This window comes from Anas platyrhynchos, chromosome 8 (assembly GCF_047663525.1).
Source record: "Anas platyrhynchos isolate ZD024472 breed Pekin duck chromosome 8, IASCAAS_PekinDuck_T2T, whole genome shotgun sequence".
Lineage (NCBI taxonomy): Eukaryota > Metazoa > Chordata > Aves > Anseriformes > Anatidae > Anas > Anas platyrhynchos.
Genome location: NC_092594.1, coordinates 34,207,816 through 34,235,284, shown reverse-complemented (window position 1 = coordinate 34,235,284; position 27,469 = coordinate 34,207,816). Strand labels below are relative to the sequence as shown.

The window sequence follows — 27,469 nt, the reverse complement described above, 5'->3', positions numbered from 1 at the left end:
ATATTGTGATTTGTCCTCTGCCCTCGAGTGCTCTTCCATTGAGTTTGTAGCATGGTGATGTGCCATCTGAGGTTTCTTAAATAATTGAGAAATAAAGTAGCTACAGCTAAGCTACAAATTACTGAATATGGTGTCAAGCACTGAAAGAAAATAGAAAAAAAAACACACAAGACTTCTAAAATTACACAGAAACATCTGGAAGAGGACCTTGATTTCTTCATAAGGCGGAGGGCAGGCAGGAGCAGAAATGTTGTGGATATAAGCAAGGTGAGCTCTGGAAGTGTTGCCATTTTGTATACCTCTCTTGGAATTGAGATGGTTTTGAGTTTGGCAAAAAGGAATTCAAAGTGCCTTAGCAGTCACTTCTCAGCAGAGTGGTGACATCTCTGTGGAGGAGTTCGTTTCTGCTCTATACCACCTAGTGGTAATCCTCAAACTGCTGCAGGGGTTTCCGGAGGCTTAGTGTGTATGTTGCTCTTCTTTCATTTGTGAGCTCTTCACGGCAGGACATCCTCCATCCTCACATAAATCACCTCAGCCTTTCCTTGTCAACGTGATCTTTGGCTGTCCTGATCTGGTGGGACTTCTCTTGTGCCTGCGTGCTGGAGAGGAAAGAGGTGAAGCTTCTCACCAGAGAAGAAAAGAGGTGGACTCCCAGTGATAAATGAGCTGTGAGCTTAATTTGCTTCTGAGAAGATCACTTTCTTTCTAAAACCTTTGCTGTTTAGTTTGAATGACAGAAGAGTTATCCAAGAGTCTGATCTTACCTTCTTACTTGCTTTGTTCATTTCGGGCTGGTTAGTACTAGAGTACTCCTGAGCAAATGTCCCCATGAGGAGGGTGCTGAGCAGGATGCAGTGGGGCTGTGCGTTTCCTCCCTGGTGTAGTACCGCTGCTGGTACTGGTCGGGCACACCGCTGGGGCTGGGGGTGCTGAGTCGTGGCTGAGCGAGCTGCAAGGTGGGGAGATTTGGGCTCTGGTTCTGCCCTAATCCTGCTGCGTGGGAGGCAGCATCACCTCTCAGCAACAGGGAAGGTGGCCTCAGTTCCCTCTAAAACATGTGGATTAAATCAAAGGGGTGGCAGTGTTGGCATCTCTGGCTTCGAGAACCTGTTTTGTTGTTTGTTTGCTAGTTTTGTTTGCTAATGTGGCAATCTGTCCTAGGCAATAGTCATGGGCCTGTAAGGGTCCTTGTGGTGCTGAGCCTGGCGATGCAAAGGAGAGCCGAGCACACTCATTTCACCACGCTTGTGCTCGTGCTGTGAGGAAAAAATAATGTGGGAAAATAATGATGTTTTGAAACAGGGCGATACACATCTATAGACTGATGCTGAGAGCGGAGGGGAGTGTAGGGGGAGGGCAGGGGCTGTCACCGAATGATCCAAGCCATAGGAGACCTGTCTAGTCAACAGAGCAGCAAATCTGAGCTTTCCTGTGTATATTTATTTTCACGTCACAATCTGTTTAAGCAAGAAAAGCACATTCTAATTGCACTCTAAACAAGGATTTCTCCTTCAGCATTTTACAGCTGTTTCTCGTATGTGGTGCCAAGCTGATCTTAGTGAGATGTTCTAGCGCAGCATGGCCACGAGCCCAGTGGGCGGATGTTTCTTTTGCTGCTTTTTCATTCACTGTTTCAAGGGGCAGTTGAGGAAGAGATACTGTTTTGCTCCTTTACAGCAGTTTGTAACTCACCAAGCCCGTTCCAGCCTACAGAACTGTACATCTGGCTCAGAAGCACTCGGGTGGCCCGGAGAATGTGCTCAGCAGGAAACAAGATGCTTCTGGAGTAAATGCTGCAGTCTGACTGGAGTTAACTTCATTTAAGACTAAAGAGCAAAGATAATAGATAAGATAGTGGCTGCTGGAAAGGTGATACCAGGAGCTGAGCCGAGTTACGGTGCCTCTCAGAGCAACTTGGAGTGCTTTGGGCTGTAAAGCTCTTGCATCCCATTAGAAGCTGCCGGTACAGCAGCAAGCTAATGATTTGATCCTGCCCTTGTTCAAGCTGATAGGAGTTTTGCCAAGTGCAGTGAGAGTTGGATAGCGAGGACAAAGGGAGCAGAAGGGCTGTTACCTGTGCTAGAACACTGCGAGAAAGCTTCAGGGGCCTTTGTTTCTCCTGTCTTAAATTCAGAACCTTTCCAAAACAGAAGTTTAAGATCTTACATTGTGACCTGTTGGCCAAGAGAAACTCCTCCATCAGGCAGCGTGCAGTCCTGAAACAAGAAGAGGCAAAAAACATGCTGGGAAAGTGAGCTGGGTGCCGCAGTTGTGTTACAGCAGCTACGAGCAGCACCTTGGGAGTGGGTGTCCCTGGGCAGCAGCTGCGCTGTGCCTTCTGCAGCCCGAGCGAGTCCACCCCTGTACTGCGTTTACGATTGCGATGTCACCCCACTAGAGGGATTTTTCACTTGCTGAGCTCCGCCACACCGCTCTGCGTTTGCGTGCAGGCTGCTGGAAGCCACGGCAGAGACGCAGGACACTGCTCGTGCGTCCCGCCGGCTTCCCCTCTTGTTTGAAGCGGATTTTAGCAATGAGAAATGACACTGGGGTTAGTGGTTTCAAAGGGAAATGCGGTGGAGTTACATTCTTTGTTCTCATTCATGCAGTTATATGAAGGGCCCGGCTTCTTGGAAAGCAAAATTCTTTACTCTTAGGTGCTGAAATGTGAGTGTAGGTGTCCGGTTGCAAAATGTTGAAAATTGCAGCCCATTTTTATGTATTTTTAAATAAGCATCAGCAATACTGGGGATAAAAATAAAGCATCTATTCCAGCTGAAGAAACCAATACGCTCTAAGGTCCCTCTGGACTAAGACATCTTGCTAGTGGCATCTCAGCTAATTTTAGACTCCCAAATTAGAACCATCGAAGCTGAGAGGCCAGATCTATAGGCTCGTTATGGAGTTAATGAAAAGCCAGAGATACTTCCCAAAGGTTGAGTCAGTCACCTAAGAGCTGGAGTTGCGTGTGTCTCTTTGCTGCCTCTCATGCACGGCTACAATGCTCCCAAGTCAGACAGAATAGATCCAGGACTGAATTTCTGTGTGAAGTTCTGGGTGAGCTGTGCTGAATTGAGCCACAGATTTTGATGAGTTTTCAAAAGAGGGTGGAGCCAGCCTGGTACTTCTTGGCACAAAAGACCAGATACAGAGTTGTTATGGAGATGAAGAATCCCAATAAAGGCTGAGATGAAGTCAGTATTAATCAAAACTGGCTTTAAGAATGTTTTTCTAAAATGGAGCAGTACCAATCCCACTGAGTTTCAACGAGCCTTATAGCCAGCTTCCATCGCCCCTAGTACACAACAGTTTCTATACGTGTCTTTTCTGAAATACCCTCTTATCAGTGTGCTCCTGCAGGCAGCTTGGTGAGCCTCGCTGGCTTCAAGGGAAGACTGCACAAAGCAGGTGGGTGACAACTCGGGGAGGGATGATAGCTGAGGAGTAATGGCTACATTTATCCCAGGAAGTGGCATCATTTGGGGAAATCACAGGCTAGCTGCAGTGCTAGCGAGATTCCCATTTCCAGATGATGACAGACACAAAAGTTTGGGGTAAGTACTGCTGAGATATTAGGGAGAATGGGGATTTTTGTTGGAATCGTGTGACAGGAGATGCCCAAAGGACACTTTGTAGTGTTCATTAATAGACCGATGAGAACAAAAGTGAAACAATTACTTTAATAAGAATTTTTCGTCAAAGCCAGGTCAGGAACAGTCTCCTCTGCCAGCTCAGTGGGAAAAGTTGTAAGAATCAGGCCCAAACATGATTAAAGGGGAAGGAAAGTGGAGTCCGTCAGTGGAGTCAGTCATAATTCCAATTTATGGATGCAAAAACCATCCCATTCACTAAACAAAAGATTTTCCTGGATTGTTTATTTTCAAGTTCCCCCACTGGTCATGTACTGATCTATTACCTATATAAAATTCTAGGTGTAAAATCTCCTTCCATTTGCTTTCACAGTATGTGCTGTGTTTATTCTAGTTTCTGTTAGAGGGAGGACAGAATTTGGCTACTTCACTGTGCAATAAATCAGCGTTCTCTACTTCAGCCTACTAAGTGCTTATTTCTCTATCTAAATATTATCATTTTCTTCTCCTCCTCTGAAAAAAACAAAGAAAGAAATTCTTCTGAAATTTTGACTCATACCAGAGTCCTTTGTAACAATGGAATGTGCAATTAACATAAACCCAATTCTTATCTGAAATTGTAGGGGAAGAGACAGAGCTCATTCTTGATGCCTCTCTTGTGCAACCCAGCGTTCCCTCAGAGTAGCAAGATTCCAGTATTAGTGGAAAGCTTTTTTTGTAAGACGTCCCAGCCCGTGCCAGCACGGCGTGTAATGCACACCAAACAGGCTAGCTCATGAAGAAAAACATGTTTACAGAAACTGAGATGACTTCTTTGTTGTTTACTCATGAAAAGGAGAATGGCGTCAGGAGTACTTCGAGAGGGAATCTAGCTTTTGAATTGTGCCTGGAACAGTGCTGCAGTGTGACTAGACAGAATTTTCATGATCTTGAGGCTGTTCCAGGAGCTGCTGAGCAAATGCCCCATCACACAGTTGATCTGTTAGGCACAGAGAGAGGCATTGTCATCTCAACACATGGCTGCACATACCAGGCTGCCCAGTCACCCCAGGGAAAGTGACTCACTGTTCAATAAAAGCAAATCCTGCTCCGTAACATCACCTACCTCACCCGCACTTCCAGAGGCTGCTGTCTTAGCTGGCTGATGATTCAAGTTCACTTGACTATTTCAGTGCTTCAGCACCTGCCCTGAATTGTCTGAGGCTCCCAGTAATGTGGGGGGGGGGGGGGCAGTGATGCCAGCCCCCTTAGAGCACGTTGTAGAAATCTTATTCCCGGTTTTAGGCTTTTGGAATTCCTCTGGTTATTATTGCCTGTTCATTTTGATCTGCTCCCTTCCAGGGATTTGTAATTGCTACTTTTTTTGTTTTGTTTTATTTTTTATTTATTTATATTTATTTTTTTTACCTCTGGTAGTTATGCATCATGAGTACTTGCTAAAGCTTTCCAGCTTCTCTGGTTTGCGGTCATTTTTTTTTCTTTTCTTTTCTTTTTGAACTTGAGGTTGAGTTGCTTCCCAATATCTTTTACTAAAAAACTTCTCACTCTCTCTGTTGTGCTTTGCAGTGCTGGTGCTTCCAAACCAGATGGCCTTTGTTGTTGTTGTTTTGCTTTGGTTTGTTTTTCCCTAAAGAGCAATTTGTACTTCATGTAGTGGTAGTGTCTCCTGGCTCCAGGCTTGAGATCCTGGAGATCCTACCTGTTGTGGGCACGGGCACTGTTTCATCTCGGTTCACCTGGGTGTGGAAGGTGTTTGAGTATTGCCTGTGCAGTCAATCAGCTAAGAGATTTGTACCCTGCTTCTTCCAGTAATATCTGAGTGTTTGCCAAGGTTACCAATGCTGAGAGTGTCTGCTTGGGAGATTTTTAAGGCAACAGAAGGAAAAAAATATATGGAAAAATTAAAAATACTGACTGTAGAGGATGCCAAGCAATAGACTGTACAGATGACTTTACCTTCTCCTCCCCTGGTAGAATAGCAACAGGGCTTCCAACTAGGTATCAGAGGAGAAGGAGCCATCACAAGTAATGTTAATAGAAACTATTTGTGTTGTGCTTGCCCAGCCAGCACAGCTCTGAGTGAGTTATCTGTGCACAGAGCAATACAGAATTAAGTACCTTTTGTTTTTTTTGAAGAGTAGGTAATGGGGACGGGGTGATTCACACACAATCCATCACTTACTGTAAGTGTTTTTCCCTTAAGGAGCTTACTCGGGGAATTGTGTAAGCACAGCAATGCTTTGTAGGGCTTATCATATGATTTCTAGGTCCTTATCCTTTCATTTCTTTTCTGCTCCTGGGTGATTGCTCCTCTAGACTCTCTGCCCTTTGAACAACAGCATTCTGTACTCTTAACAGCATCTGCTATTGCTGTTCTCCTGGCTCTTTACAAAGTTTCACCTCACCCCTGTGCCTGACTTTATCACTGTTTGCAAGCGGGGAAACACTCCTCTCCCACCTTTTGGGTGCATCTTTTCCTACTGTGGTACTCTGGAGCCAAGCTGAAAGGTGAAATAAAAGGAAAGAGCCCAGTGCAGCTGTCGGTCTAGGAACTGAAGAGTGATTTGGCCAAATGCTCTTCCTCCTGCCAGTGCAGAGTTTTTCTGTGCTGCAGATTCACTAGTGATGTATACATATGGCCAAGGAGTGCATTTTCTGAAGAAACTTTTGATGTAGCTGGATTGATCTCTTTCAACAGGCTGTGTTTCCTTGCTTTCTGTCCTTAACTTCATCCCACGCAGGTACCTATGCTTCCCTTATTAAACAACAAGCAACAGTGTGCTCTGTAGGATTATTGCTGTCTGTTTGGCTTCCTCCCCTTTCTTATTGTTCCTCTGTCTTGCTGGAGTGCTCTCGTCCTTCTTGTGCCTGCTGTGAAGACAGGAGCTATTCTGGTGCTTCCCCTGCCTCAGGAGTGGGAGGTGAGTGACTGGCTAACCACACACAGGACTGTCTGCTGCCCTCAGCACAGCCAGGAGACAGGGAGACTGGGACAGAGACATGGCAGCGAGAAATAGCTGGGTGCAGGGGGAACATGGGGGTGACTCACGCAGGATCAGGAGCGTGACACCAAAGTGTGCCGCAGCAGTGGCAACTGCTTCATCCTCAAAGGCTGATGGCTCTGTGGGAAGCGGATTGTGTGTGACTCAGTTGGCTTTGCTGACTCCTGCACCACTGAATGAAGCCCAGGCTGACCCTAGAGGTCTGCAGTGAGTTCATCCTACTGATGCACACAGCTGCGAGATGTCTGAGCCCTGCCTCAGCCTGCAGTGCTGGCAGGAGCTGACTGCTACAGTGTGCTCAGACCAGAGGAGAGCAGAGCATGGAAGGGTCTTCCGAGGCTCAACGTGAAGTGGTGCTTCAGAGGAAGAAATTTAAGGGTAATGGGTAGGCTCTGACAGGCACAGCTGCTGCTGCAGGACCTTTCCTGGCTGTAGAGCAGCACCTCACTGTGCTGGATCCCTGTGGGCAAGGCATTATCTTTCTGCTTAATCGGTGTGTACAAAAGCAGTGGGTATCTGTTCTCTGGCACAAAGGAGCCTTGACTTCAGTGGTTGCTGCTGGACACTGCTGTTAATGTGTTGCAGAAGCAGACTGGGGCAGTTGCTGAACGGCTCCACAGTGAAGTAAGCAGACAGCACAGCAGCGTGGCAGCTTTCCTTCTGCCTCAGCCTGATCAAAATAACAAAAATGAACAAATAGGTCGGCAGTAGGACAATTAGTGAGGCTTCATATTTGGTAATAACGTGGTTTGATGAAATACTGAAGAACAGGCATGCAGTTAGTTTAGCAGGGTTGTAAAGTGCATCTTGTGGGGATTGGCCTGAGGTTGTGAGGTTAGTGCACTGAGGGTTTCTTAAAAAAAAAAAAAAAAAGCAACACGTGATATTGCTAAAACATCTATTAAACAGAGTAAGTGCTCGCTCAGAGTAGCTGACAACAGCAAACAGAAAGTAAGTGCATCCAGTGGGTTTGTATACGGTGTGGTTTAGTCTGTTTTAATACTTGAGGCTCAAACTTGCTGGTAAGGACAGCTGCTAATCATATCACATTCCTTCTAACCTCCACTGGATTTACTCTGTCATCCTTACAAGGGTCTGGTTTGGGTTGGGGTTGGGGGAGGCCTGTTCATGGGCTTCAGAGGGAGTCAAAATAGCGTTGCTTTTACTCCCAGATCAGCTCTCGGATTTGGTAGTGGTCACTTCAGGATCAAGTGCAAGGGATTCACTGACATGCTCCTACGCAGGCAGCCCTTTCGAGTGCAGCGTTAAAGAATGGGAATATTTTTATTCGACTGATTATTTTTCCAAGAACTAACACAGTAATTAGAACTAGGATATTGCATTTTCCAGTGTCATTTGGTAACAATTCCAATAAATTTGATGGATTTCTACCCATATAAATTCACCGAAGGATCCGAATCAGGCTTGTTTATATTTGCATGATTCAGTTGTAATTGCTTTTGTGTCTTCACTGTTCTTTCCATGGAGATCTCCTTGGACTTTTGAGTTTGAAGAACTGTTTTGAAACAGGAGGTGCAGAGGGAAGGGGGAGGATAAAGGCAGCGAGAGAAAAAGCCTGTCTGCAAGGCAGATTTTTTTCCAGGCTCTCACAGCTATATTAAGAAGCACCTGGAGACAAATAAAACCAGAGGTACTCCTCGCCCCAGCACAGAAGCTAGTTACTCATAAAAACACGTAGACCGTGGTGCCTAACAACATACTTGGGCAGCTCTCGTGTGAGCGCTGCACCAGGTTATTGTGTTACGGGCTCCCTGCGTCTCCTCCTGCCTGGAGGACAGCCTGCCAGCCGCCAGGCGTGCTCCAAACCCCTGCTTTTTGCTACCTGTTCCCCAGCCACCGTGAGACGAGGGCGCTTCGCCTGAGAGCGGGCTCTGTTTGCTGGCTTCGCGTGCTGTTAGGCGAGTATCCTCGGCAGGCCCCAGCCAGGATCTCTGTTTTCCGTTCGATGCGCCTGCAGAATTCCCATGAAAGCCGATGGCCGGGGAGCGGGGGAGGCCGGGGAGGGCTCTGCGGGTCGGTGCAGCGAGCGGAGGGGCTGCCAAGTTTCTGTCTGTCGCTGCGTGCACGAGCCCTGCCGCAGCCAGAAAGCAGGCGTAGCATGCCACAGAGGCCGGCACGAAGCCTCCGCGGCCCTATCTTGTCTTAGCAGGGGGGATGAGCTGGGGATGGAGGGGAAGGAGCTGCATCCCTCTGGGTGCTGAGACAAGAGCTGTGCTGGGGTGGGAGGCAGAGGAGCGGTGCCTCGTGGGCCCACAGCCACTTAGGGTAGGAGCACGGGCCCGTGCTGGCACTGTGAGGGCCTGCAGTGTGTCCCCGGGAGGCAGGAGCGCTCTGAGAGCACTGCCCTGCTGCCTTGGTGTGGCTCCGGGACAGGGAAACGTTCCCTGTCCCTTCCTGCTCTGCTCCTGTTCCCTCAGATGCCATCACATTCAGACCAAACGTGGCACCTGTCTGCCTCGATAGTCTGAGGTGAGAGGTGTTAGCAGGCAGATGGGAAGGGGCAGGGGGCAGGTTTGGGAACAGGGAAGCAAGAGAGGGAAACTCAGCGTAAGAGACTACCAGGAGGGTTGTTTTGGCATCCGTGGGCTCAGGGAGGCACAACAGGGCTGGGTCGTTTAGGGTGAATGGTGGTTTTGGTCAGTTCAGCCCATTGTGTGTTTCTGAATGATCTGTGACTAGAATTTATCCTGAAGTCCATTTATATCCTGTGCAGTTATACTTCAGTGTTCACGATCTACTCTGTGCTTCAGCTGTTCAGCAGGATCTTCCCATAATCACTAGTGTTGGCGAGCTGCTTGATGCCATATCTCTCTAACCCAAATACCCACCCCTGGAGGGCAGGCATCCTAGGAATGGATGTCCGTGGTTCACCTAGTCACCTGGCTACTGGCATGAAGCATTTGCATCCTGAAAATGTGCTAGAACAAAATGGAAACAGAAGTGGCAGCAGGAAAATAATCCTGTGTGAGTACCACCTTTCAGAGTCCCTGGTCACCACGATTTCAGGCAGAGTGAAAGGTAAGAAGATGGCAATTTCATTTCCTGTGATGGAGTGAATGTGTCAGTGAATCAGGATCTAGTTTATCTGACTTAGTCCAGCCACCAACACAGTCAGTCCCTTCAGAGTAGAAAACAGCATCAGCTTTCTTCTCATCCAAGTTTCGGACATTACTGTAGTTTGTTCAGGCTCCATCTGAATGATGAAATACATGTGGCAATATATATTTTTCTGAAGAGTGCATAAAGACAGTCAGCTGCTAAATCACACAAAGACCGACATCTTCTGTCATTGAAAAAATGAAAAGCAATTGAAAAGAAATGAAGGGAAGCAGTGCAACTAATATCTCTCAGGTCTGGTTTTCTGATACAGTGACAAAAATTTTGAGGCAGCCCTGTTAATGACGCTAAATAAATTAGTGCACAGTGAGTTCTAGTACAAAATTAAACTAGCTACAGTCTTACGGACAACCTAGAAATGCATTCCTCAGTGTCAGAGCCATCCACTGGTTCCTCCAACCTATTTTTCAACCACATAAGATTTAATTGTTGCAAATGGAATACTTGTTCTACAGAAGTCCAATAAATCTGCAGCCTGTCTTCCCAGTAATCAATCACAGATTGTGAATTGCATGAGGAAAAATCTATAAGATATGTTCTTCATGTCTAGTACGTTGGGTTATTTTCATGTCTTGTGGTTTGAATTTGGCCACTGTCATTTTAGAGGAATTTCCTGCCATCTGCATTCAATTGAATTTTCTCACAGATTTGGGCTTGCTTGTAAATACTGGGATCTGGCAAAAGGAGTATCTTTGTTCTTCAGGGGCATTTTCAAAAACCGTTAACATGGTGTTGGCAATGTGCTGGGTTAGGGAAGATCCAGGAGATGAAAAAGGTATAAATCCCTCCTTCCCCGTAACGGCCGATGATCTGTCTGGGCAGGAAGAAGAACAATGAGTACAGGACTTTGTGGCAGAGTTTATCGTTAGCTATCACGGTGTTTCACATTTTGCTTACTAGTAGCGTGTTGGTCTTACTGCCTGCTTGTGACCATGTACTCAGGCAACAGGGTGAGCAGCCAAAATATTACAGTGAATTCCTGGGGGATCTCATTGCGCAGTCCCAAACAGATCGGGAGTCAATTTACCACCAGCTCTAATTTGTGTTTTGGCTGCTGGTTTTGCATAGTGAGTTAATATCCAAACAGTGAGCATTAGCATATGTAGATTCTTAGAAATCACACGTTCTGGTGACGGTGGGGCAAAGGGAGCTCCTCTATCCTCAGTGTAAGGCGTTGCTGCAGAGGGTTGTGAAATTCAAGGTAATCGCATCATCCTAATTGAAAGCTGGAGAGAGCACTCGGCATTCCTTTCTGAGAAGAGTGTGTATAATCGAATGAAAAAAAATAGCCAAATGTTGAGGATCAAATTTAAACCAACAAAATGAAAACAATCAGAATGGAGTTAAATGCTGTCTTGGACTTAACCTCGCAAGAAGGAATAATAGATAAGATGGGTTTACATGTGTACTCCATGAAATTACCAGAGATAGAAGAAGTGTCTCAACTCAGAAGGAATCTGCTTTAATTTATTTCATTTTTCAGATTTTTATTTGTCAGACTTTGTCATTTGGACATAAATCAGGGTCAGTTCCAGTCTTGCTGTGAGAAGTAGGCCTGTGCAAATAATTGTAAGAGCTTCTAGATTTATCATGTCTCTGTCTCTACCAGTTTATTCAATTTGTATATAGCAAGGTGTGTTTTCTGACTGTCAGTTCCTCAGGCTACCATTGATCTTACAGAATTATGCTTGGTTATTGCATCTTGGATGTCAGTGGGCCAGATTAGATCTTCCCCAGTGCTTTTGACCATGAGTTGTACATCTAAACAAACGTTCACAACTGCCTGGACTACAGCATGGGTCTGGTGACAGTGCTGCAGAGGGAATCTTGCTTCTGCTCCCTTAGTTCTGTAGAAAGGGAGGGGAAAAGCAACTCTTAGGGCCAGTGCAGTCCTTGGAGTGTCTCGGTGTTGTTTAGCTTTGGTTTCCTTAGCAAGCGTTTTCCGAATTGTGTCTGAAAACGGTCCAGTCCAAGATGTTAAACAACATCTGTCCGGGGAGCTGGAGGGTGACATTTTTGTATCCTATTTTTGTATCCTCTTTCTGTAACAATCAATGCATTGTTTTCAGTATTGCATTTTCCGTGGTCTGGAAGTGGTCAGCGCCTGGGAGCAGACTCCTCGTAACAGCTGCAGGCACACCTACAGCGAGCAGCCTTCGGGACTGCACCCCCTGCTCTGCCCAGGGATGCTGAGCTCTGGTAGGAGCAAAGTCATTTCATTGCGTTTACATCTCTGTGCTGTTAGGACAGGCAGCTTTTTCAACAAGGGCTGGTATAAGCCCTGGTTACACGGTCAGCTTACTGCTTTGAGTAACGTTTGCACTTCTGCAACAGGAAGGCTGACAGCGTGAGGAAATGGGCCTAATTCAGCAGGGTGATGCTGTGTGCTTCTACCCTGTGCTTTTTGAGATAGTAGAGTGTAGCCCTGGCTGGCATGGGTCTATTCATTGCCTGGCAGTAATCTCTCATGTGGAATATTCCCCCAAGATTAGGCATATGTCTTAGCTGAGCGTTCCTAAAATTTCAAAAAACTGAATGAGATCTGGAGGGGTTATGCAGTTTTTGCTTCTGTGCATAGTTTTTCCTCCTGCCCTCTTTCCTTATTTTTTATATTGGTTTTCCTGTCATAACATTGGTATAGCTATTTATATTTTTTGAGGCTATTTTCAATGATGTAACCATATTTTAACTTACTTATAATGCATTGTGCAGAGCTGTTCTGATTTGTCCAAGAAGCTGAGGCCACCGTTGCTTTATGAATAAATAGATGTTTATTCACTACTTCTGTTTTTAATATGGCATGACTATCTGAGCAAGGATTGCTGGTTTGATCTCGACAGCACAGCCCATGATAAAACATCTGGAAATACACCTTCCAGTGAGTTTTAAGCCACAACGCTGAAATAGAGGCTCTTTTATTTAAGTAAAGTTTCCAAGATTCTCTGGATCACCAGTTTAATTTGCTTGTTTACCAAACAAAGGGTTGCATTTTACACAAGCCAAATGAGCCTGGCACTGCAAATAAAAAACAGATTACATTCGTTGCCATTAGTCACTCAAACTAAAAGGGCAGCTCCTCCCTGAAAAGCAACTCTAAAACAGCATTGAAGACTTCAATGTTTTTGTCCCTTAATATTTCCAAAACATATGCACTAAAGCAATGCTTTATTTTCTTATGTCACTCTTGCACAACTCTAGTGCATGATGGCTGTGATGGTGCCTACTTTCATTTTCTCATTTGACCTTTTATTAGTGTTTTTAAATCAGACAAGCCTCTCTCCTATTCACTTGTGTAGTCCGCTCTGCCCGGACTTGTTCCTGGTTATACTGAGGCAAATCTGGGTACTGCTGTAGTCAGGAGGAGCTGGAGCCCCTGCTCTTCAGTGATTTTTTTTTGGTGGATAAATGGTGGGGTAAATCTTCAGCTTTTCTTCCCAGTGATTAGATCACATCAAGTCCTGAAAAATTCCTGCTGCTTATTTCAAATATTGCTCTGCTTTTGGTATAATACTTTGCACTTTGTGCTCAGGTAAATTGATAATCTACTTTGTCAGTGATCGCTGGTCTTTTCCACCAATCCAGCTTTCCCTTTGTTCCCTCTATTGTGCCTTCACACATGTGATTGCGTTCCTGCCTCTCAGACAACTATCTCCCTTCCTTCTGGATCTCCTAAACAAACCCCAGGCCCTCACTGAGTTCATCAGCTTGATGCTCTTCGCCGAAGTCTCTACTAGAGACCAATAAAGCCAACAGGGAATTAGCTGACAAAGACAATTGTTATTGTTATTTCCAAAGAAAACATGCTTGCATTTTCTTTCTTTCTCTGAATAACTAAATGATGTTAACAATTGTTCTCTTGTTTCTTTTTCCTTTATTTGTTTCTCTCTGCCATTTTGTTTTTTGAAGTTAAACTACTGATAGAGCTTGCGTGCTGAAGGGCATCTGTCAAGCTTGCCACAGTAAGAAAGACATTACGGTGAGGTTCTGGGTCATTCTGCATAACCTAATTCTGAGCCACAGTAAGTGGGGTTATTCCAGAGAAAAGAGTATTGCATTCAGATGCTGTAGGATCTCAGCTTTGGTAAGAGCAGGGTGTTTGCCCTATGGATAGTGAAGGACTAGTGAAAGATACATGGGTGTTATTGCAGTTGTGGTAAGCATATTGCTGTTGCTGGGCAGCTTCCCTAGATGTGCTCATTGAATTTCACCTGTATCCTCAGCTGAATTTAAATAAGAATTTAGTAATCTCTGCTGAGATATAGTGCCTGAGTGTGTATATACACATGACACGTGTAGGGAGTCCAGGCAGAGCTTTCTGGTTTCAAAGGCAAGGTGCCCCAGCAACAATGAGCCAAATAAACTGGAACTTTGCCTTAACCTCACACTGTAGACCTTATAGTTGCAGATGTTGATGTCCCCATGAAATACTCATGAACTACCAATGAGATCAGATGAGCTGAATACGATATATATTGTTATCCAAATGTTGCGTTTGTTCAAGCTGCTGTGGTGTGTATCCTGCTTCTTTTGATGTAACTGCAGACAGTCTGCTGCTTTACTGCTAAAGATATTGATGGAATTTGGAGACCAAGCTTCAAAATACATCATTAGAGATTGCTATGATAAAACCTTCTGTAGATGAAACCAAGAGTAAATGCTAACATTCCTAGCAGAAATTTCTACAGATCCTCATCAAAGGGTCCTCACTGAAGATGGAATAAATCTGTGTGCTTGCACTGAGTATACCTAGCTGAAATTTTGACCCGGGTGGCACTGATTATTGGAAAGGACATTTGCATTGCACTTACCTATCATGTCTTTTATAGAGGCCAAATGCTTAAGTGCAAGCAGATGAGTAATTTAAACCATCATGGACTATACACAATCCAGAGAATAAACAGATCATTAGATAGTGTAAATCAGCAGCGAAGCTGTAGAAAAAAACATGCCAGCTAAAAGATTTGATATATTATCCTTATAGTTTTCTAAGACATGCACATTTCATCCTGATACAACCATCTTAATTTAAGCCAGAATTTGTCTCTGAAGTTAGCGTGCAGCCCTGAGAGATACAGGGGACATGGGAAGCACCATTCAAGGGAGTGAAAAGCTCCCCAGTAGGGTAGCTCTGCGTGGCGCAGAGGTCTCTGGCTTTGGCCGTATTATCGTTCCGTTTTATGATGTGTGACTTGTGCTGTGACAGATTAGAAATATGTTTTTGGAAGCTCAAAGAGGCATAAATACATGCAAGCTCTGTGAAAGTGTTTAAAAGCAGGAATGACATCTCCTAATTATATACGTTATATTTCTTCTAACTTTTGGCTATTGCTTTGTTCTGTGGTTCTTGATAAACAATTGGTTTTATTTAAGCTGAAGCTCTCTTCTCCCCAGACCCTGGACCTCCTCGTGAGCTGGATACACAGCCCGTCATTTGTGGCCTCACACAGTCACTACGGGGATGTTCAGGAATAATATTATGGCACATCCTGCGTGGTGCTAAGTGGAAAGACTGAAGAAGCTGTTAGGGATAAAAAGAGAGAGGCTGCATTCACAACAGAAAATTGTAATTTCATAGCCAGCACCTTTGCTCTTGGAAAGCTGGGAACTTCCCAGAAAAAGCAGATAAAATGCTTAGTTAGGTTTGTATCATAAGCTGACAATAGGCTGCAGAGAGCATGGGGCCACTACGTATTTCTCAGCTCAGGTGCCCTAAAAGCATTGAAGGGGAGCTGAAGTCGGGGTAAACGCCCAGCTCAGGTAAGCTCTCAGGCCTTACACTTTGGTCGAAAGTCTGCGCTGGGCTAATTCCCCAAGTGATGCTGATATTGCCAAGAGACAAGAGGGCTGTGGCTGTTCCTCCTCAGCTCCTAGTATTGAACCAGCCTGACTGTGGAAGTGATCAAATCGCATCTACTGGGAGAAAACTGTCTGCTTTGTTCTTCCTTTGTGCCTGCTGGCAGGCAGGGAGTCAGCCTGCAGGATTTGGGTAGGGAAAGTTACTGTGCTGTCTTGACTTGCAGGCTCTTCCCATGCAGAACTCCTTGGAAATGACGTGGTTAACAGTGTGTTTGTTTAAGAGGTAAGGGGGGGAGGGAAATTAGTATCAGGTAAAAATATATATGCGTGTGTATGTATATAAATTCCCAAAGCATTCACAGCCAGCTACTTAATAGTTTTCATTGAATTAATTTTAAAATGAGAACCTTGTTTCCTTTATTTAATAGAACAAAACGACTTCCATATTCTTGCCTGTAACTAGCAGGATTTATATAGCATTCTGCAAACAAAGTAAGCATTAAAGTCTCTTTTGCCCATCTGTGGAATGAATAATTTTGTGCAAAGCATTTATTATAAGCACACTGTACGCTTAAACTTTTTACTGTAGTGGTGACAGATCCAGCACAGAACTGGATTGTTAAGTAGCAAGCGCGCCACACTTCTATACTGTGTAAAACTTTACCAACCTTTCTAAAGGCTCTTGGGTTCAAAGGAAAGTTTTAGCTCACTTGGCTAACTTGTGGGTGCTACTTAAAACGACTCTGGCTGTTAATGTTGCAAGTCGAGCCGAAGAGGTTACGGGGAGATGGAGTTCGAACTGCATGACTTCATGAAGGTGAGTGGAAAGGTTTGGGTCTGGTATGTGTGGACATTGGCCACCCGCTTCTGCCCTGGGAAATTGGGCCAGGCAGCAGCGGGGTACCACTGGGTTAGGTGCTCAAATGTCTTTGGGAAAAGCTTAAGATTTCCCTATTATTTGACAGTAGCTGGGACTAACCCAGAGGAGATGCGTCGCAAGCACCTCACTGTAATGTAGGTGCTTTTTGGATGAGCTACACTAGGTAGCTATGATTTATATGCATCCCAGTCTTAGGGTGCTGTCAGTTGAAGCAGTGCCCCTTCTTCGAGCTGCCTTATTTCACCTTCCAGTTAGCTGCTCTTAGGGTCACACTCCCCACTTCCTCTGGGATTCAGTAGGTGCTCAGTACTCAGCTCTGTTGTAAGATCCCGTAGCTTAGGTTCTCCAAAACATGAAAATAAAGCCAAGTTTCAATTAAAGATATTTAAAAATGTATTTCTCATGTTTTCTGGCAGCCAGAACACTAGACTCCTTCTCTTTATCCCTTCCAATCTGCTGCCCTAACTCTTTGAGCTGCCTGCCATGCCTTTACACCCAGCACTGGGGCCAGTTTTGTCTCCAGCGAAACCTCTCATTTAATTTTCAGCACTCAGTTGATCCCTGAATATTTGCCTTTCTCCATCTACCTGGTCACATTTACAAGAGCTGTTTTCTTTTTGGTTGTTTTAATCGTACCTGGACTTAGTAATAGGGTATTCATGCCTCAAAACTAACATATATCACGTCCTTTATCATTTTGATAGGGCTGCTGCAAGTCCTGTGTATGTTCTGCCTCTAACGTGACTGACATTTCATCTGCAAGGTGAATATCTCTGACTTTTGTGCTCACTTAGTGACTTTTCTGCTAGGAAACATGATCTGGTTTTGCCGTGGTTGGGTTACATCTGCTGCAATGAATGGCACCTGAAGTGGGGCTGAAGAACACGTCCCTCCACCTTTCCAGCTCTAGCACCAGCACTAGGGCTTGAGGTGGGCTGCCCTTGCAGCTGTTCATACAGCTTGTGGAGCAACTCTCAGAATAAACATTTAATTCCTTTCTGCATCTTTGAAATACAACTGAAGCTCAGAGGGGTGTGCATGTGTGACAGAGATTAGCTATTGTCCTCTATATGCAACTGCATGCTCTCAGAGGTTGTTTTTTTCCTCCAACTTATGGTTAGTTAAAAAAATAAAATCCTTCGAGCCCTCTTTCTCATTGTTCAGCAGAAATGCTGCATTCTTTCTCAAACTTCACTTCATGTAGTGTTCCTGTGCTATCACTGTGTGTGTGATTGCAGGTCTCGGGAGAGAACTGCTGCTGTTCTTGCCCAAATGCTGGAGGGACCTATAAGAACAGGCCAGAGGAGTGCTGAGCTCTGTATTCCCTTTCTGGATCAGGGGAAGAAGGACCAGACACTCCTGAACATGTCTTTGAATTAAGTTTCTGTCGCTCCAGGCTCTTTGAGCCTGCATAGGTGAGCTGATGGAACCAACGGGAGCTACTTCCCCAGCACGTGCAGGTTTTTCAGATCCTTGAAATCTCAGAATGGCCTTGGAGAAAGGTTGGAAATATCAGCTCTTTGGCTGTGCCACTTCCAAAGTGTCCTCAGAGTTGGACCCTGCAACCTTAGAGGCATGGACAAACATAAGGAGGGAGGAGCAGCGGGAGAGTTTCATGTTACTGTGAGTCTTTGGTGTGTAGTTGGAGTTTATTGTTGTACCCAACAACAATAAACATCATAACTGAGAATAGATAGGATTATTTCAGGACGTTACAAAGTGTCAAAAAACAAAGTGTTTTGTCTTGTAAAAGCCTATTTTGTTGTTGTTGGATGATAACCTAACCTCGTTTATTTCCCAGCACTCAGTTTGCACATCCATTCTGATGTTACTCTCCAGGTTTGTTTGCGATTATTCTTCGATAGGAACACCTAAATCATTTACTGTTTACAGCAAGAGCTGTTTAGCTGGGATGGTGGGTTTCTTGATGTGCGTAAGACATTTAGGCATTCATTCGATATGCTGATGGGAACCTTCTTTGTCGTGTGCCAGGAGGAATCCGACACAATATTGTGTAAGTGGTGACTGCGATTTTTGCTTCTGTTGAGTCTTGCACCTGATCCAACGTTAGCTAGAGTTTTAAATTTATAATGCTTGTGTCAAGGAGAAACCTGAAAATAAATCAAGTTTTATAGTCTCGATAATGTAGTGTCTGTTCCAGCTGATACTTTATTTCTTCAGCCCTTTGATTCTTTCCATATGAAGGCAACAAATACTTCCATCAGGTTGATATGGCTGTTTCTTTTCTTAGAAGCTGGATACCTTCTAAATGGTTCGGGCAACTGCATCTCCAAAATTTGCATAAATAAATCAGCTATGCACTGTGGCTTTTTGTGATGTTCAGTGTCTTTTTATTATTTGATGATTAAACGTATTGCAATTTACTAATGAAGAGATGTATTTTGAAGAGCAAAGGTCAGGGCCAGATTTGAAGACTTCCATTGCCTGAAATGTCTAAAGTAATTTTAATCAGGGAATTTACTTGCCATCATCAAAGCACTTTTCCTTTCATGATTTGAAAAAGTTTACTGCTGATGTTTATAATTATGGAACACCACCATCAAACCCTTTGCTCATCAGACTTCATTACAGTGATTTATTTGACATGCAGTAATACTTGTAATGCAGAACAGAAACAGAGCTATTGATTTACCAGCAAATTCATTAAAATTGTGTAAGTATTATTGCCAATAGATACACAAAGAACATAAATTATTTTATTCTGTTTTTGACTTACAGAGGGTCTGTCGAGGAGCTCCATATAAAGCAGTGCAGCAAGCTCCCATTTCTGTACATTAGCAGATACTGCTGGAATAGCCTTTCATATTCCAGAAGCTCGTACTGTTGAATTTTGTTTGAGGAAGTATTTTGGTTGGTGCAGTCCTGTCTTGCAAAGAGGCCTATTTTCTGACCTGAAGTGAGGTCAAGAATATAGTGAATGGCATATCAAGACTATTCTGTAAATATTAGTTTTTACATAATAAGAATGAAAAATATTTTGCATTTTTTTGCATCCCAACTTCTTGGTTGATCCAGAAGCTGCTGTGCATTTGGAACATCTTCCAGTTATGAAGAACTTCTTAAACTCATTTTTATTTATATTAAAATGATTCCAGAAGTGCAGGGCAGGACATTTGCTTGTGTTGTATCTCCAAACTGTTCTTTGTTTTGTATCTCTTAGATTATGTTACACAGTACCCACGCCAATGGAGCTGCAGTACTGACTGATTCCTAACTGGTGCCATCGGCCAGAAATCATTACTAACTCTCATGCTGTCATTAGTAAGTGCCGAGAACTGCTGATACTGTGCAGGATGAGAAACACCGTCCTGTTACTCTGGTGATGGAACTATCCAGAGATATTTGAAGGCAGTTGGGCTCTGGAGTGAGCTGTTTGTCTTTGTGGGACTTCCCCAGTGAAGGTCAAATGTTTGAAGGGACTCCTGGTGCATTTAAACTGTACTGAGTGTAAGGGTTTGTTTTGTTCTTTGCATTTTAATGCTTTCCTTGGATATATTTTTTTTTCTTTGCCATTTTCTATGGGCAGCTCCATTTTGTGCTTATCATGGCTCTGCCAGATGCCACACTAAATAGTTTGCTCCTTTCCCCAGTACAGAGCATCTACTGCAGTGTTTTTTGGTTTCCTTGCCTAGCCCCAGGCAGGATTTGTTTTTTTAATTACAAAGTTAATTTTTTTTCTTTGGACACAATTCAAACAGCTAACAGTAATGCTCGTATATCCCCTAATGCCTGTGACAGGTTTTCCATGTAAACAAAAATTGCATCTGTCCTCAGGGACTGATTTCTATGAGCATATATCATGAAATGTTGGCTATTTTTATAAGGTATGTAAATGAAAACGGAAAATACTGAGAGGCTGTCCTGGAATGTGAAGAGCTTAGATTTCTGTCTGAACTTGGGTAAGCAAACCTGTCCTTGCCTTTGAAAGTGGTTGACTTCATTGATTTAGGGCTTCGTTTTTGGCCAATTGATAGTGTATGACCCTTCTGCTCGGTCTGTATCTAATGAAGACTCCAGTGAAGTTAAAACCTGAGTAGTCGGGAGTCGCTTGAGACTATGCTACGAGCAGATAGAAAGCGTGAGCTGAATTGCTCATTGGTCCTAAAATTAAGTGTTTCTGAAAAAAAGAAGCTGGAGTCAGTTGGTGGGGAAGGAATTGGAGATTCCAAAAGCAGTTCTGCAGTTCTGTTTTTTTTTTTTTTTTTTTTCAAATTTCAAATCTAATTTTTCCTCAGCAATTTGGAAACAAGTATGAACGGATCCTTCCCCATGTCCGTGCCCTCCTGCAGTGGGCTGGAAAGGCGCCCATGATGCCAAGCTCAGGTTCCTGTGGGAAAAGGAAGGCCTTCTCACGTTTTATGGGCAACTTAGACAAAGACTGCAAGAGTCACAGCTTTTTCCTACCATCCATATGGTGGCATATGTGGCATACTTACGTCAGCATTAGAAATGAAGCAGAGTGCCCAGCTGATGTGAACTGTAGGATCGATGGGAAACCTCGTGTTTCTGCATATAACCTTGAAGCAAAGGAGCTAGGAGGAAACTTGCCTTATGAGAAGATTTTCTCATCTGTAGTTTCAGGTTTCCATGGTTAAGAAGCATTTCATGCCTCACCAAAGGCAGATAGGCCAATCCTTCCTCGAGCAGTCACTGTAGCTGTTTCCATTCATGTCTGAATGCCGAGACACCATAACGTGGGATGTAGAGGCAGAGCAAGTGAGCAGAACTGTTTATTTCCCTTTCCTCAATTGTGTGAAGCAGCTACATAGCTTTTTCATCTGACAGTTGTTAAGCATTTAAGTGCAATATTCCAAGAGATGCATCTTTGCCAAACATCCTGTCTCCTCTCCTCTGTTTATCCAGTTATTTAAGGAAACAAAGGGGAATCTTCTCTTATTTGTCTCTCATTGCCTCTGCAGAGTAAGGTATGGTAGGACACGTGTTTCATGCAGTCTCCTTCCCTACCCTTTGCTTGGACGCTGACATGTTTTTGGAAAATTTTCTTAAAAACAGAAAGACTTGATGGATCCATTTAGCCCAAGGACAGACCATTTAGCTTAGCTAAGTTGATGTCTGCTTTCAACCTAAAAGCACTCTTTAGGCCCTGTCAAGGATGTAACGGATCAAATCCTTCCCCCCTCAGCTGTGTTTAGACACAGTGTATGTCTAAACACACACAGCTAGGTCCTAGCTTGTGTAAATCACCATAGTCCATCCACTAAGGAGTTGAACTGAAGTAAAGGAGGTTTTGATGATTTGCATGAGCTGAGAACCTGCCCCATGGTCTCCTTGCAGTAGAATTTGACTGTGCTGTGCATGCATGGCTGTAACTGGAGGCCAGCAGTCGTGGGGGATCTGTATTCTGATCATCCAGCAGGATTACTAGAAGCGTACCGGGCAGCTCAGGCAGTCATTCACACAGCGCAGCACAAGAATGACTGGACAGACAGCACTTCCTTCCCAAGAATTTGTCTAGACTTTAGAGGTTTTCCAAGAAAAACCATTCTGTGTATACAGTCATTGCTCCTGAGGTGCGTAAATGTCTCTGATCCTGCTAGGAGACAGATGACTATTGTGCTGATGGCTCAGCTCCTGTAAAGAGCTGATGGATAGGAAGCAGAGGTGTTCACAGGGGCACGGGGCCTCAGGGCTTTGGCATCGGGATAAGTTACTGGAGAGCAGCAAATCACTGTGTCTGCAACCAGATGCACACTCTTACCTTGCAGCACCTCCTGGTCAATGAGAGGTACTGTACCTCTCTTTTCCTGAAGGAAAGCTGTCTTAAATTGTGTTACACTTACTTAAGGAAAGTGCCTGCACATCACAGTTAATGTGAAGTGGTCATTAGGTAGTAACTTGCCACCTTGCAGAAATCAATCTGTGTCAGAGCTCCTGATCTCCATGTTTCTGTTTCCTTTTATTTTAAAGACAGCATTTTTTTTTCCCAATTCTCAGAGAGGTCAGAAACTTCAATATGCTGTTTTCTCCCTGTTATTTCCCTTGGAAATTCAAAAACACTCTTGATGCTCCACTGAAGAAATATCCTTCCTTAGAGGATTTCTGGTAGAATGGAAATTCAGAAATTTGATTTCCTCTCTCTCCCAAACCATCGCATTCCCCTCGGAAAAATCCTCCTTCTTTTCCTTCCCTGAGTGCTCAAAAAGGAAGAGAAAAAAATACTGCCAAGTCCCCATTAGGTTAGGGCTTTATTGACTTTATTGGCTAATTTCATTATGCCCTTTCTTCAGAAGAAGGTAGGACTGGGAACTCAGCTTTACGCTGTTGATCCTAGAATCACACAAGTCCTCTAAACTGGATGAAGTGGCAGGAAAGAAAAAGAAGCAGAAAGAGGGATGTCCTCCTTTTAAAGCAAGTATTTTCTCTCAGCTACGTTTGTTGCATGACCACTACCAAGTCAATGCAGTGGACACGTCCGGAGAAAGCACTTACCCTCATCTCACAGATTTTGGAGATACCTGTACCCAGTCCTGGTCAAAGAGTGCATTGGAGTGAGGGTGAGATGCTTGGCCTTCTTCTTAGCTAGAATCCAGAGGGGTAAATGACTGGAGGGAGGTCTGTGATGAAGGCCCTGCTTCAGGTTTGTTCCAATCTCTGACGAGATATGGAGCAAGGCATGTCCCACGGCCATTCTGCCCTCTGAGGGTCCCCATTTTGCTGGGCGTGGGGCCTACAAACATACCATATTCCCAAGGCAGGAAGGAGGGAGGGCTGTGCTAGTTTGCCTCCCTGGCGATGACAGGCCTCGAGGCCTTGCAAATAAGTTTGTGATAGAAAGGATGGGGGAGCTGGGCTGAACCCAACAGGGAACAAGCTGGGGAAAGGGAGGGAAAAAGTGGTGACAGGTTCTCCAGGGCTCCTCTTCTGTCCCCTTTCTTTTATCCCTTCCTATTGTTTTTCCTCTGTGGATGCAACCATGGAAATGTGAATAGGCCACAATTTAAGGTGAATGGGAAATAAATCTGCCACTCAGTAAGATGTATTAAATTATTGTTTTAAGCTTGACTTTCCCATAGGCTCAGATCTCAGATAGAGTTGAGCTAACTGCACTCTGCCCCATGTCTGGCTGCTCGTTGGCTTGAACTAATATTTTTGGGAATGATGGTTTTGATTAGACTGAGAAATTATTTGGCCTTCCCATTAAACCTCACTGAATGTACTCTGGGAAGGCTCTGCCTGCCTGGCTGCCCTTTCACCAAATGCTGAGCTGCTGGGGCATGGTTCTTGCAGCACATGAGGCAGTGCAGGCAGAGCCAATTTACCAAAAACGAAGACAGATCGGAAAAGGTATAGAAACCAATACTACAGAGCTTGCTTTCTCCCTTTCCTTCTGCCTTTGTATCAGTTTATCAGTGATAGGAGGCACCCTCATCTGTGAGTGACACTTGCATTGAGGATTCCCTGAGAACCGTCTGAAGATCCTTAATTTTTCACTTAAAATTTACCACCAAGCTTTCTTCTGTCTTGCTGTGACAGCAGAGGCTTAGGGGGTTCAGAGTTCAGGCTTAGCTCCAGTGAGTATCCCAAAAGATGGATGCAATTCTGGAGCCTGTTTGAATTATCCAGGCTTCTCCCTAACAAAGATGGTGCAATCCCAAATGCACTCGCTGGCTGTATTTTAAGATGCTTCTTGTGGAGGCTTTATTTTAGGCCTGGCCAGCAAATATCTACTGTATTGAAATGGGGGTGGCCAGACAGCAACACTTTGATGGTAACTTCTCTTTGTAAGGTGATTTTATGTCCCTATAGAAGGTGTGCGTTTCTCAGCCCTTGATATATTTATTTAAACCTTTGAGAGGCAGAAGTGCTGTTACTCCCATTTTACCAGAAATTTTGAAATTGAATTCAGTGATTGAATTCGGGTTGAATTCAGTGATTTACCTGAGCGCCACCCAAAATGTGAACTATCACCTCCAACAAGTCAGTCATTGCTCTAATCCAAGGCCCATCCTTTCTTCCAGGCCTTGAGGTGGGCACAGGCCACACAGTCTTTGAAGATACACGTTACACTGTTCGAGGTGAACCTAAAAGTCCCTTAACCTTACCCTAACTAAAGTGTCCCAAGAAAACAACCATAAAAAACATCAGCTGTGATGGAAATGTTGAGCTTGATTGGCAGGCCGAAAAGATTCAGATAATAAAGGGTCATTTTTGAAAACATAGTAATGTCTGTGGAAAATGTGGAAGATTAGTTCCATTAAACACTGCAGGCATGTCAGTTCTAGCAGTCATTTCTGTTAGCTGGCCATAATAGCGTTTTTTTTTTTTTTTTTTTTTGCACCAAATTAAAACAGAAGAATTGGTGAGGTTTATTTCATGTTGCTTGAATCTGTCTAAGCTGTAATTTGTGCTGGACAGGCACATCTACAGAATCTCAAATTTGGCAAATATTTGTTGTTCTGCAGCATGTAATCCACCAATACAGAGTTTGCTTCTTGCTCTTGTAATCTGACATGAATTAAAGCAATCATAGTTTTTTTTTTTTTTTCCTTTTTATAGAGAAGTGCAATCTTCCTGCATTGCAGTAGCTGTTGCTAGAAAGCTAATTTTCCAAAATATTATTTAGTTCTCTTGTGCATGAATAGGTACTTACTTTGTGAAGGCTCAGCCTCTGTTTGCTATATAAATCAAGAACTGGTATCCTGGCAGCTAGTAACCCTAAGACCATCCCTGGAGCATCCCGAAGGCACTGATTTCAATGGGACGTGTAGCTTGCTAGGTGCCAGGGGCACTTTTTGTGGTGCCTGAGGTTTTACTGGGTACCTCCCACCAAAACCTGCCCATGTTCAATACTGATTTGCTTGCAAGACTTGTGAAGTGCAAACAAAAGGTAATATAACTACAGTAGCAAAGCATCTGTGGAAATTCTGACTCTGTTGGCTTTAGCTAAGAATTATGACTATTTCTGGGGATTTTAAAAACATTTGGGGAATTAGCAATCATTTTTCTCCACATACCAAAATACTGGCAAGATGAAAACCTGAAGAAAAGGATGTAATTTCTGGCAGGATGCACTCTTTTGGGTTTGCATTTTGTTACGTTTATCTGAGTCCATTGTTGCGATGTGCCTTTAAAAAGCAGTAGTTGTCATGCAAACCCTCCTGTGATCACTGAGCCAATCTGTAATCTTAATGGAAAGGTTGGGTTCAGGTTAATCAATTAATCTTACTCACAGGAATAGCCTAATAAAGCTTAAGGGCTGCCTTGACTGACATTAAACTTTTCTTCCTTCACCCTTCAAGAATCAATAGGGTAACCTCAAGCACTAAAACAGCAGAGAGATAAAATATACAGAAGCCTTTGTCTTGCAGCTTTTTTGCATAGTTCCATGTGAATAAACAGCAGTGCTTTCATGGCGAATCCTTATGAAGCTTTCAGTAGTGAAATACTCAGAAATGTCTGTGTCACACTGCTGACTCATGGGAAGCTGGAGAGCATCTGCTGCACCCTATAAACTATAGGTAAAAGTGCATTGCTTTGTTTAAACTTTGACTTCAATGTATGTCACGCTGCAGTAAAACTGTGGCCTTCGGTATCTTCTGGAAGCGTCACTGTTGGAGAATTACGCAATAGACATAAAACTTGATGGCTGGAGAACAAGATGTAACATACCTTAGAGGGTCAGGGTCATAGAAAGTGTCAGCTTTTGGACGTCATGTTTTCCTGGCAAGACAGCGAGAGTTGCCATCTCTTTGGACTAGTAGGGGAAGGGACATTTATAGGTAAAACTGCGAGGACAATGTATCCTTTTGGGCTAGGAATGATGTATTCCCAAAGGAGCACAACCTTGTTGGGAAGCTGAACAGCGAGCTGACAGGGAAGTGCTGGGATTTGACCAAAGTTGTGATGGGCAGAAGTGCTGGAGGGAAAATAGTGGCAATTTAAATAGGAACAATCGAGGTAAAATTCATGAGTGAAATCCAAATACCAGTACTTATTTCTGATCTGGTTGTTTCTTAGGTAAAAAGCTAATAGACTTGGAAGATTTTGGCTGTGGAGTCTTGATTTGGTCCACTAAGTATTTTAAATTATTGTTCAGGATTAGTTTATAATAAAAACGTAGATGATTAAGTCTGGGAGAGCTCAGAGTTTAGTGCTTAGATTCTACATGACATTCGTGTCTTTCAGAGGGAACTTTGTCCACTGTTCCTCATTTATAAAAATTCATTACCCGTATAAATCTCATCCCCAGATGTTTGCATGTCTCTGGAAAAAATACAGATGTCTCTGAGAAGTCATGTTTGATTTTATTAAAATCACTTTTCCCTTTGTACGAACCTAAGTGCCTGAACTAAAACAGCTATTGTAGGACTCTGAAGAGAAAGCTTTTCAGCAGGCAAGGAAGCGATGCAGCAGGACGGCGATGCTGAAACACAAGGAGGATACTGAGAGCAGATGTAACTGCGCGTCAGCAGGACCGTGTGTGCTGTCAGGTACCCTCAGCAGGGAGCAGCCATGCCTGTGTATGTGGTTTGGTTTTGTTTTAGGGCAGAGGACATATTTCAAAGGATCACAGCATATCCAAGCAAAAACAAATAACCACATTTTATGTTTATTTATTTATTTATAGCATTTCTTGCATAGACTGTTATTTTTCAAATGATTTGGCCTTTTGTACCATTTTTAGTCTGTTCTGTACATTTACATTGTCTGGGGGCAGGGCTTGTCTGTCTTGTCTCGTATTTGCACATCACTAGCAAAAGGAAATTTACTTTAGCTCTGGAGATCTCAGACGTTACGGCAGTGTGGATAATGAAGGAGTACTCGGCTTCCTGTCTTTACCCCAACTGATCCTGTCACTGCGTGTCTGAGAAGAACAGCTCTGTGCATGGCACAATGCAAACTGGCCTCAAAATACCTTAGTGTTGTGCTGAAATCCCATACTGACAGGCCATGCTGAATTTGCAGCACTGGGTTATTAAAAATACAGGGTTACCAAGCAACAGTGTTTATAGAAGGAACATTTCTTGTTCCCAGTTTCGCCTGTGACTGCTCTATCTATAAAATAGCTTCAACCAGCA

The 27,469-nt window shown here is 43.8% G+C and overlaps 1 protein-coding gene across 4 annotated transcripts in view; it reads left to right on the top strand.

Moving 5' to 3' along the window:
* The window catches only part of GLIS1 (GLIS family zinc finger 1), a 189,359-nt gene that overhangs the window by 38,938 nt on the left and 122,952 nt on the right, over nt 1–27,469 (top strand). The window contains exon 1 of one of the 4 annotated variants that reach the window (XM_072041662.1): nt 26,794–26,881. The exons of the other annotated variants lie outside the window; for them this stretch is intronic. Within the exon in view, the coding sequence (XP_071897763.1) occupies nt 26,812–26,881 (70 nt within the window). The 5' untranslated portion in view covers nt 26,794–26,811. Of the gene's footprint in view, nt 1–26,793; nt 26,882–27,469 lie in introns of those variants that run through there. 4 annotated transcript variants of the gene reach the window in all.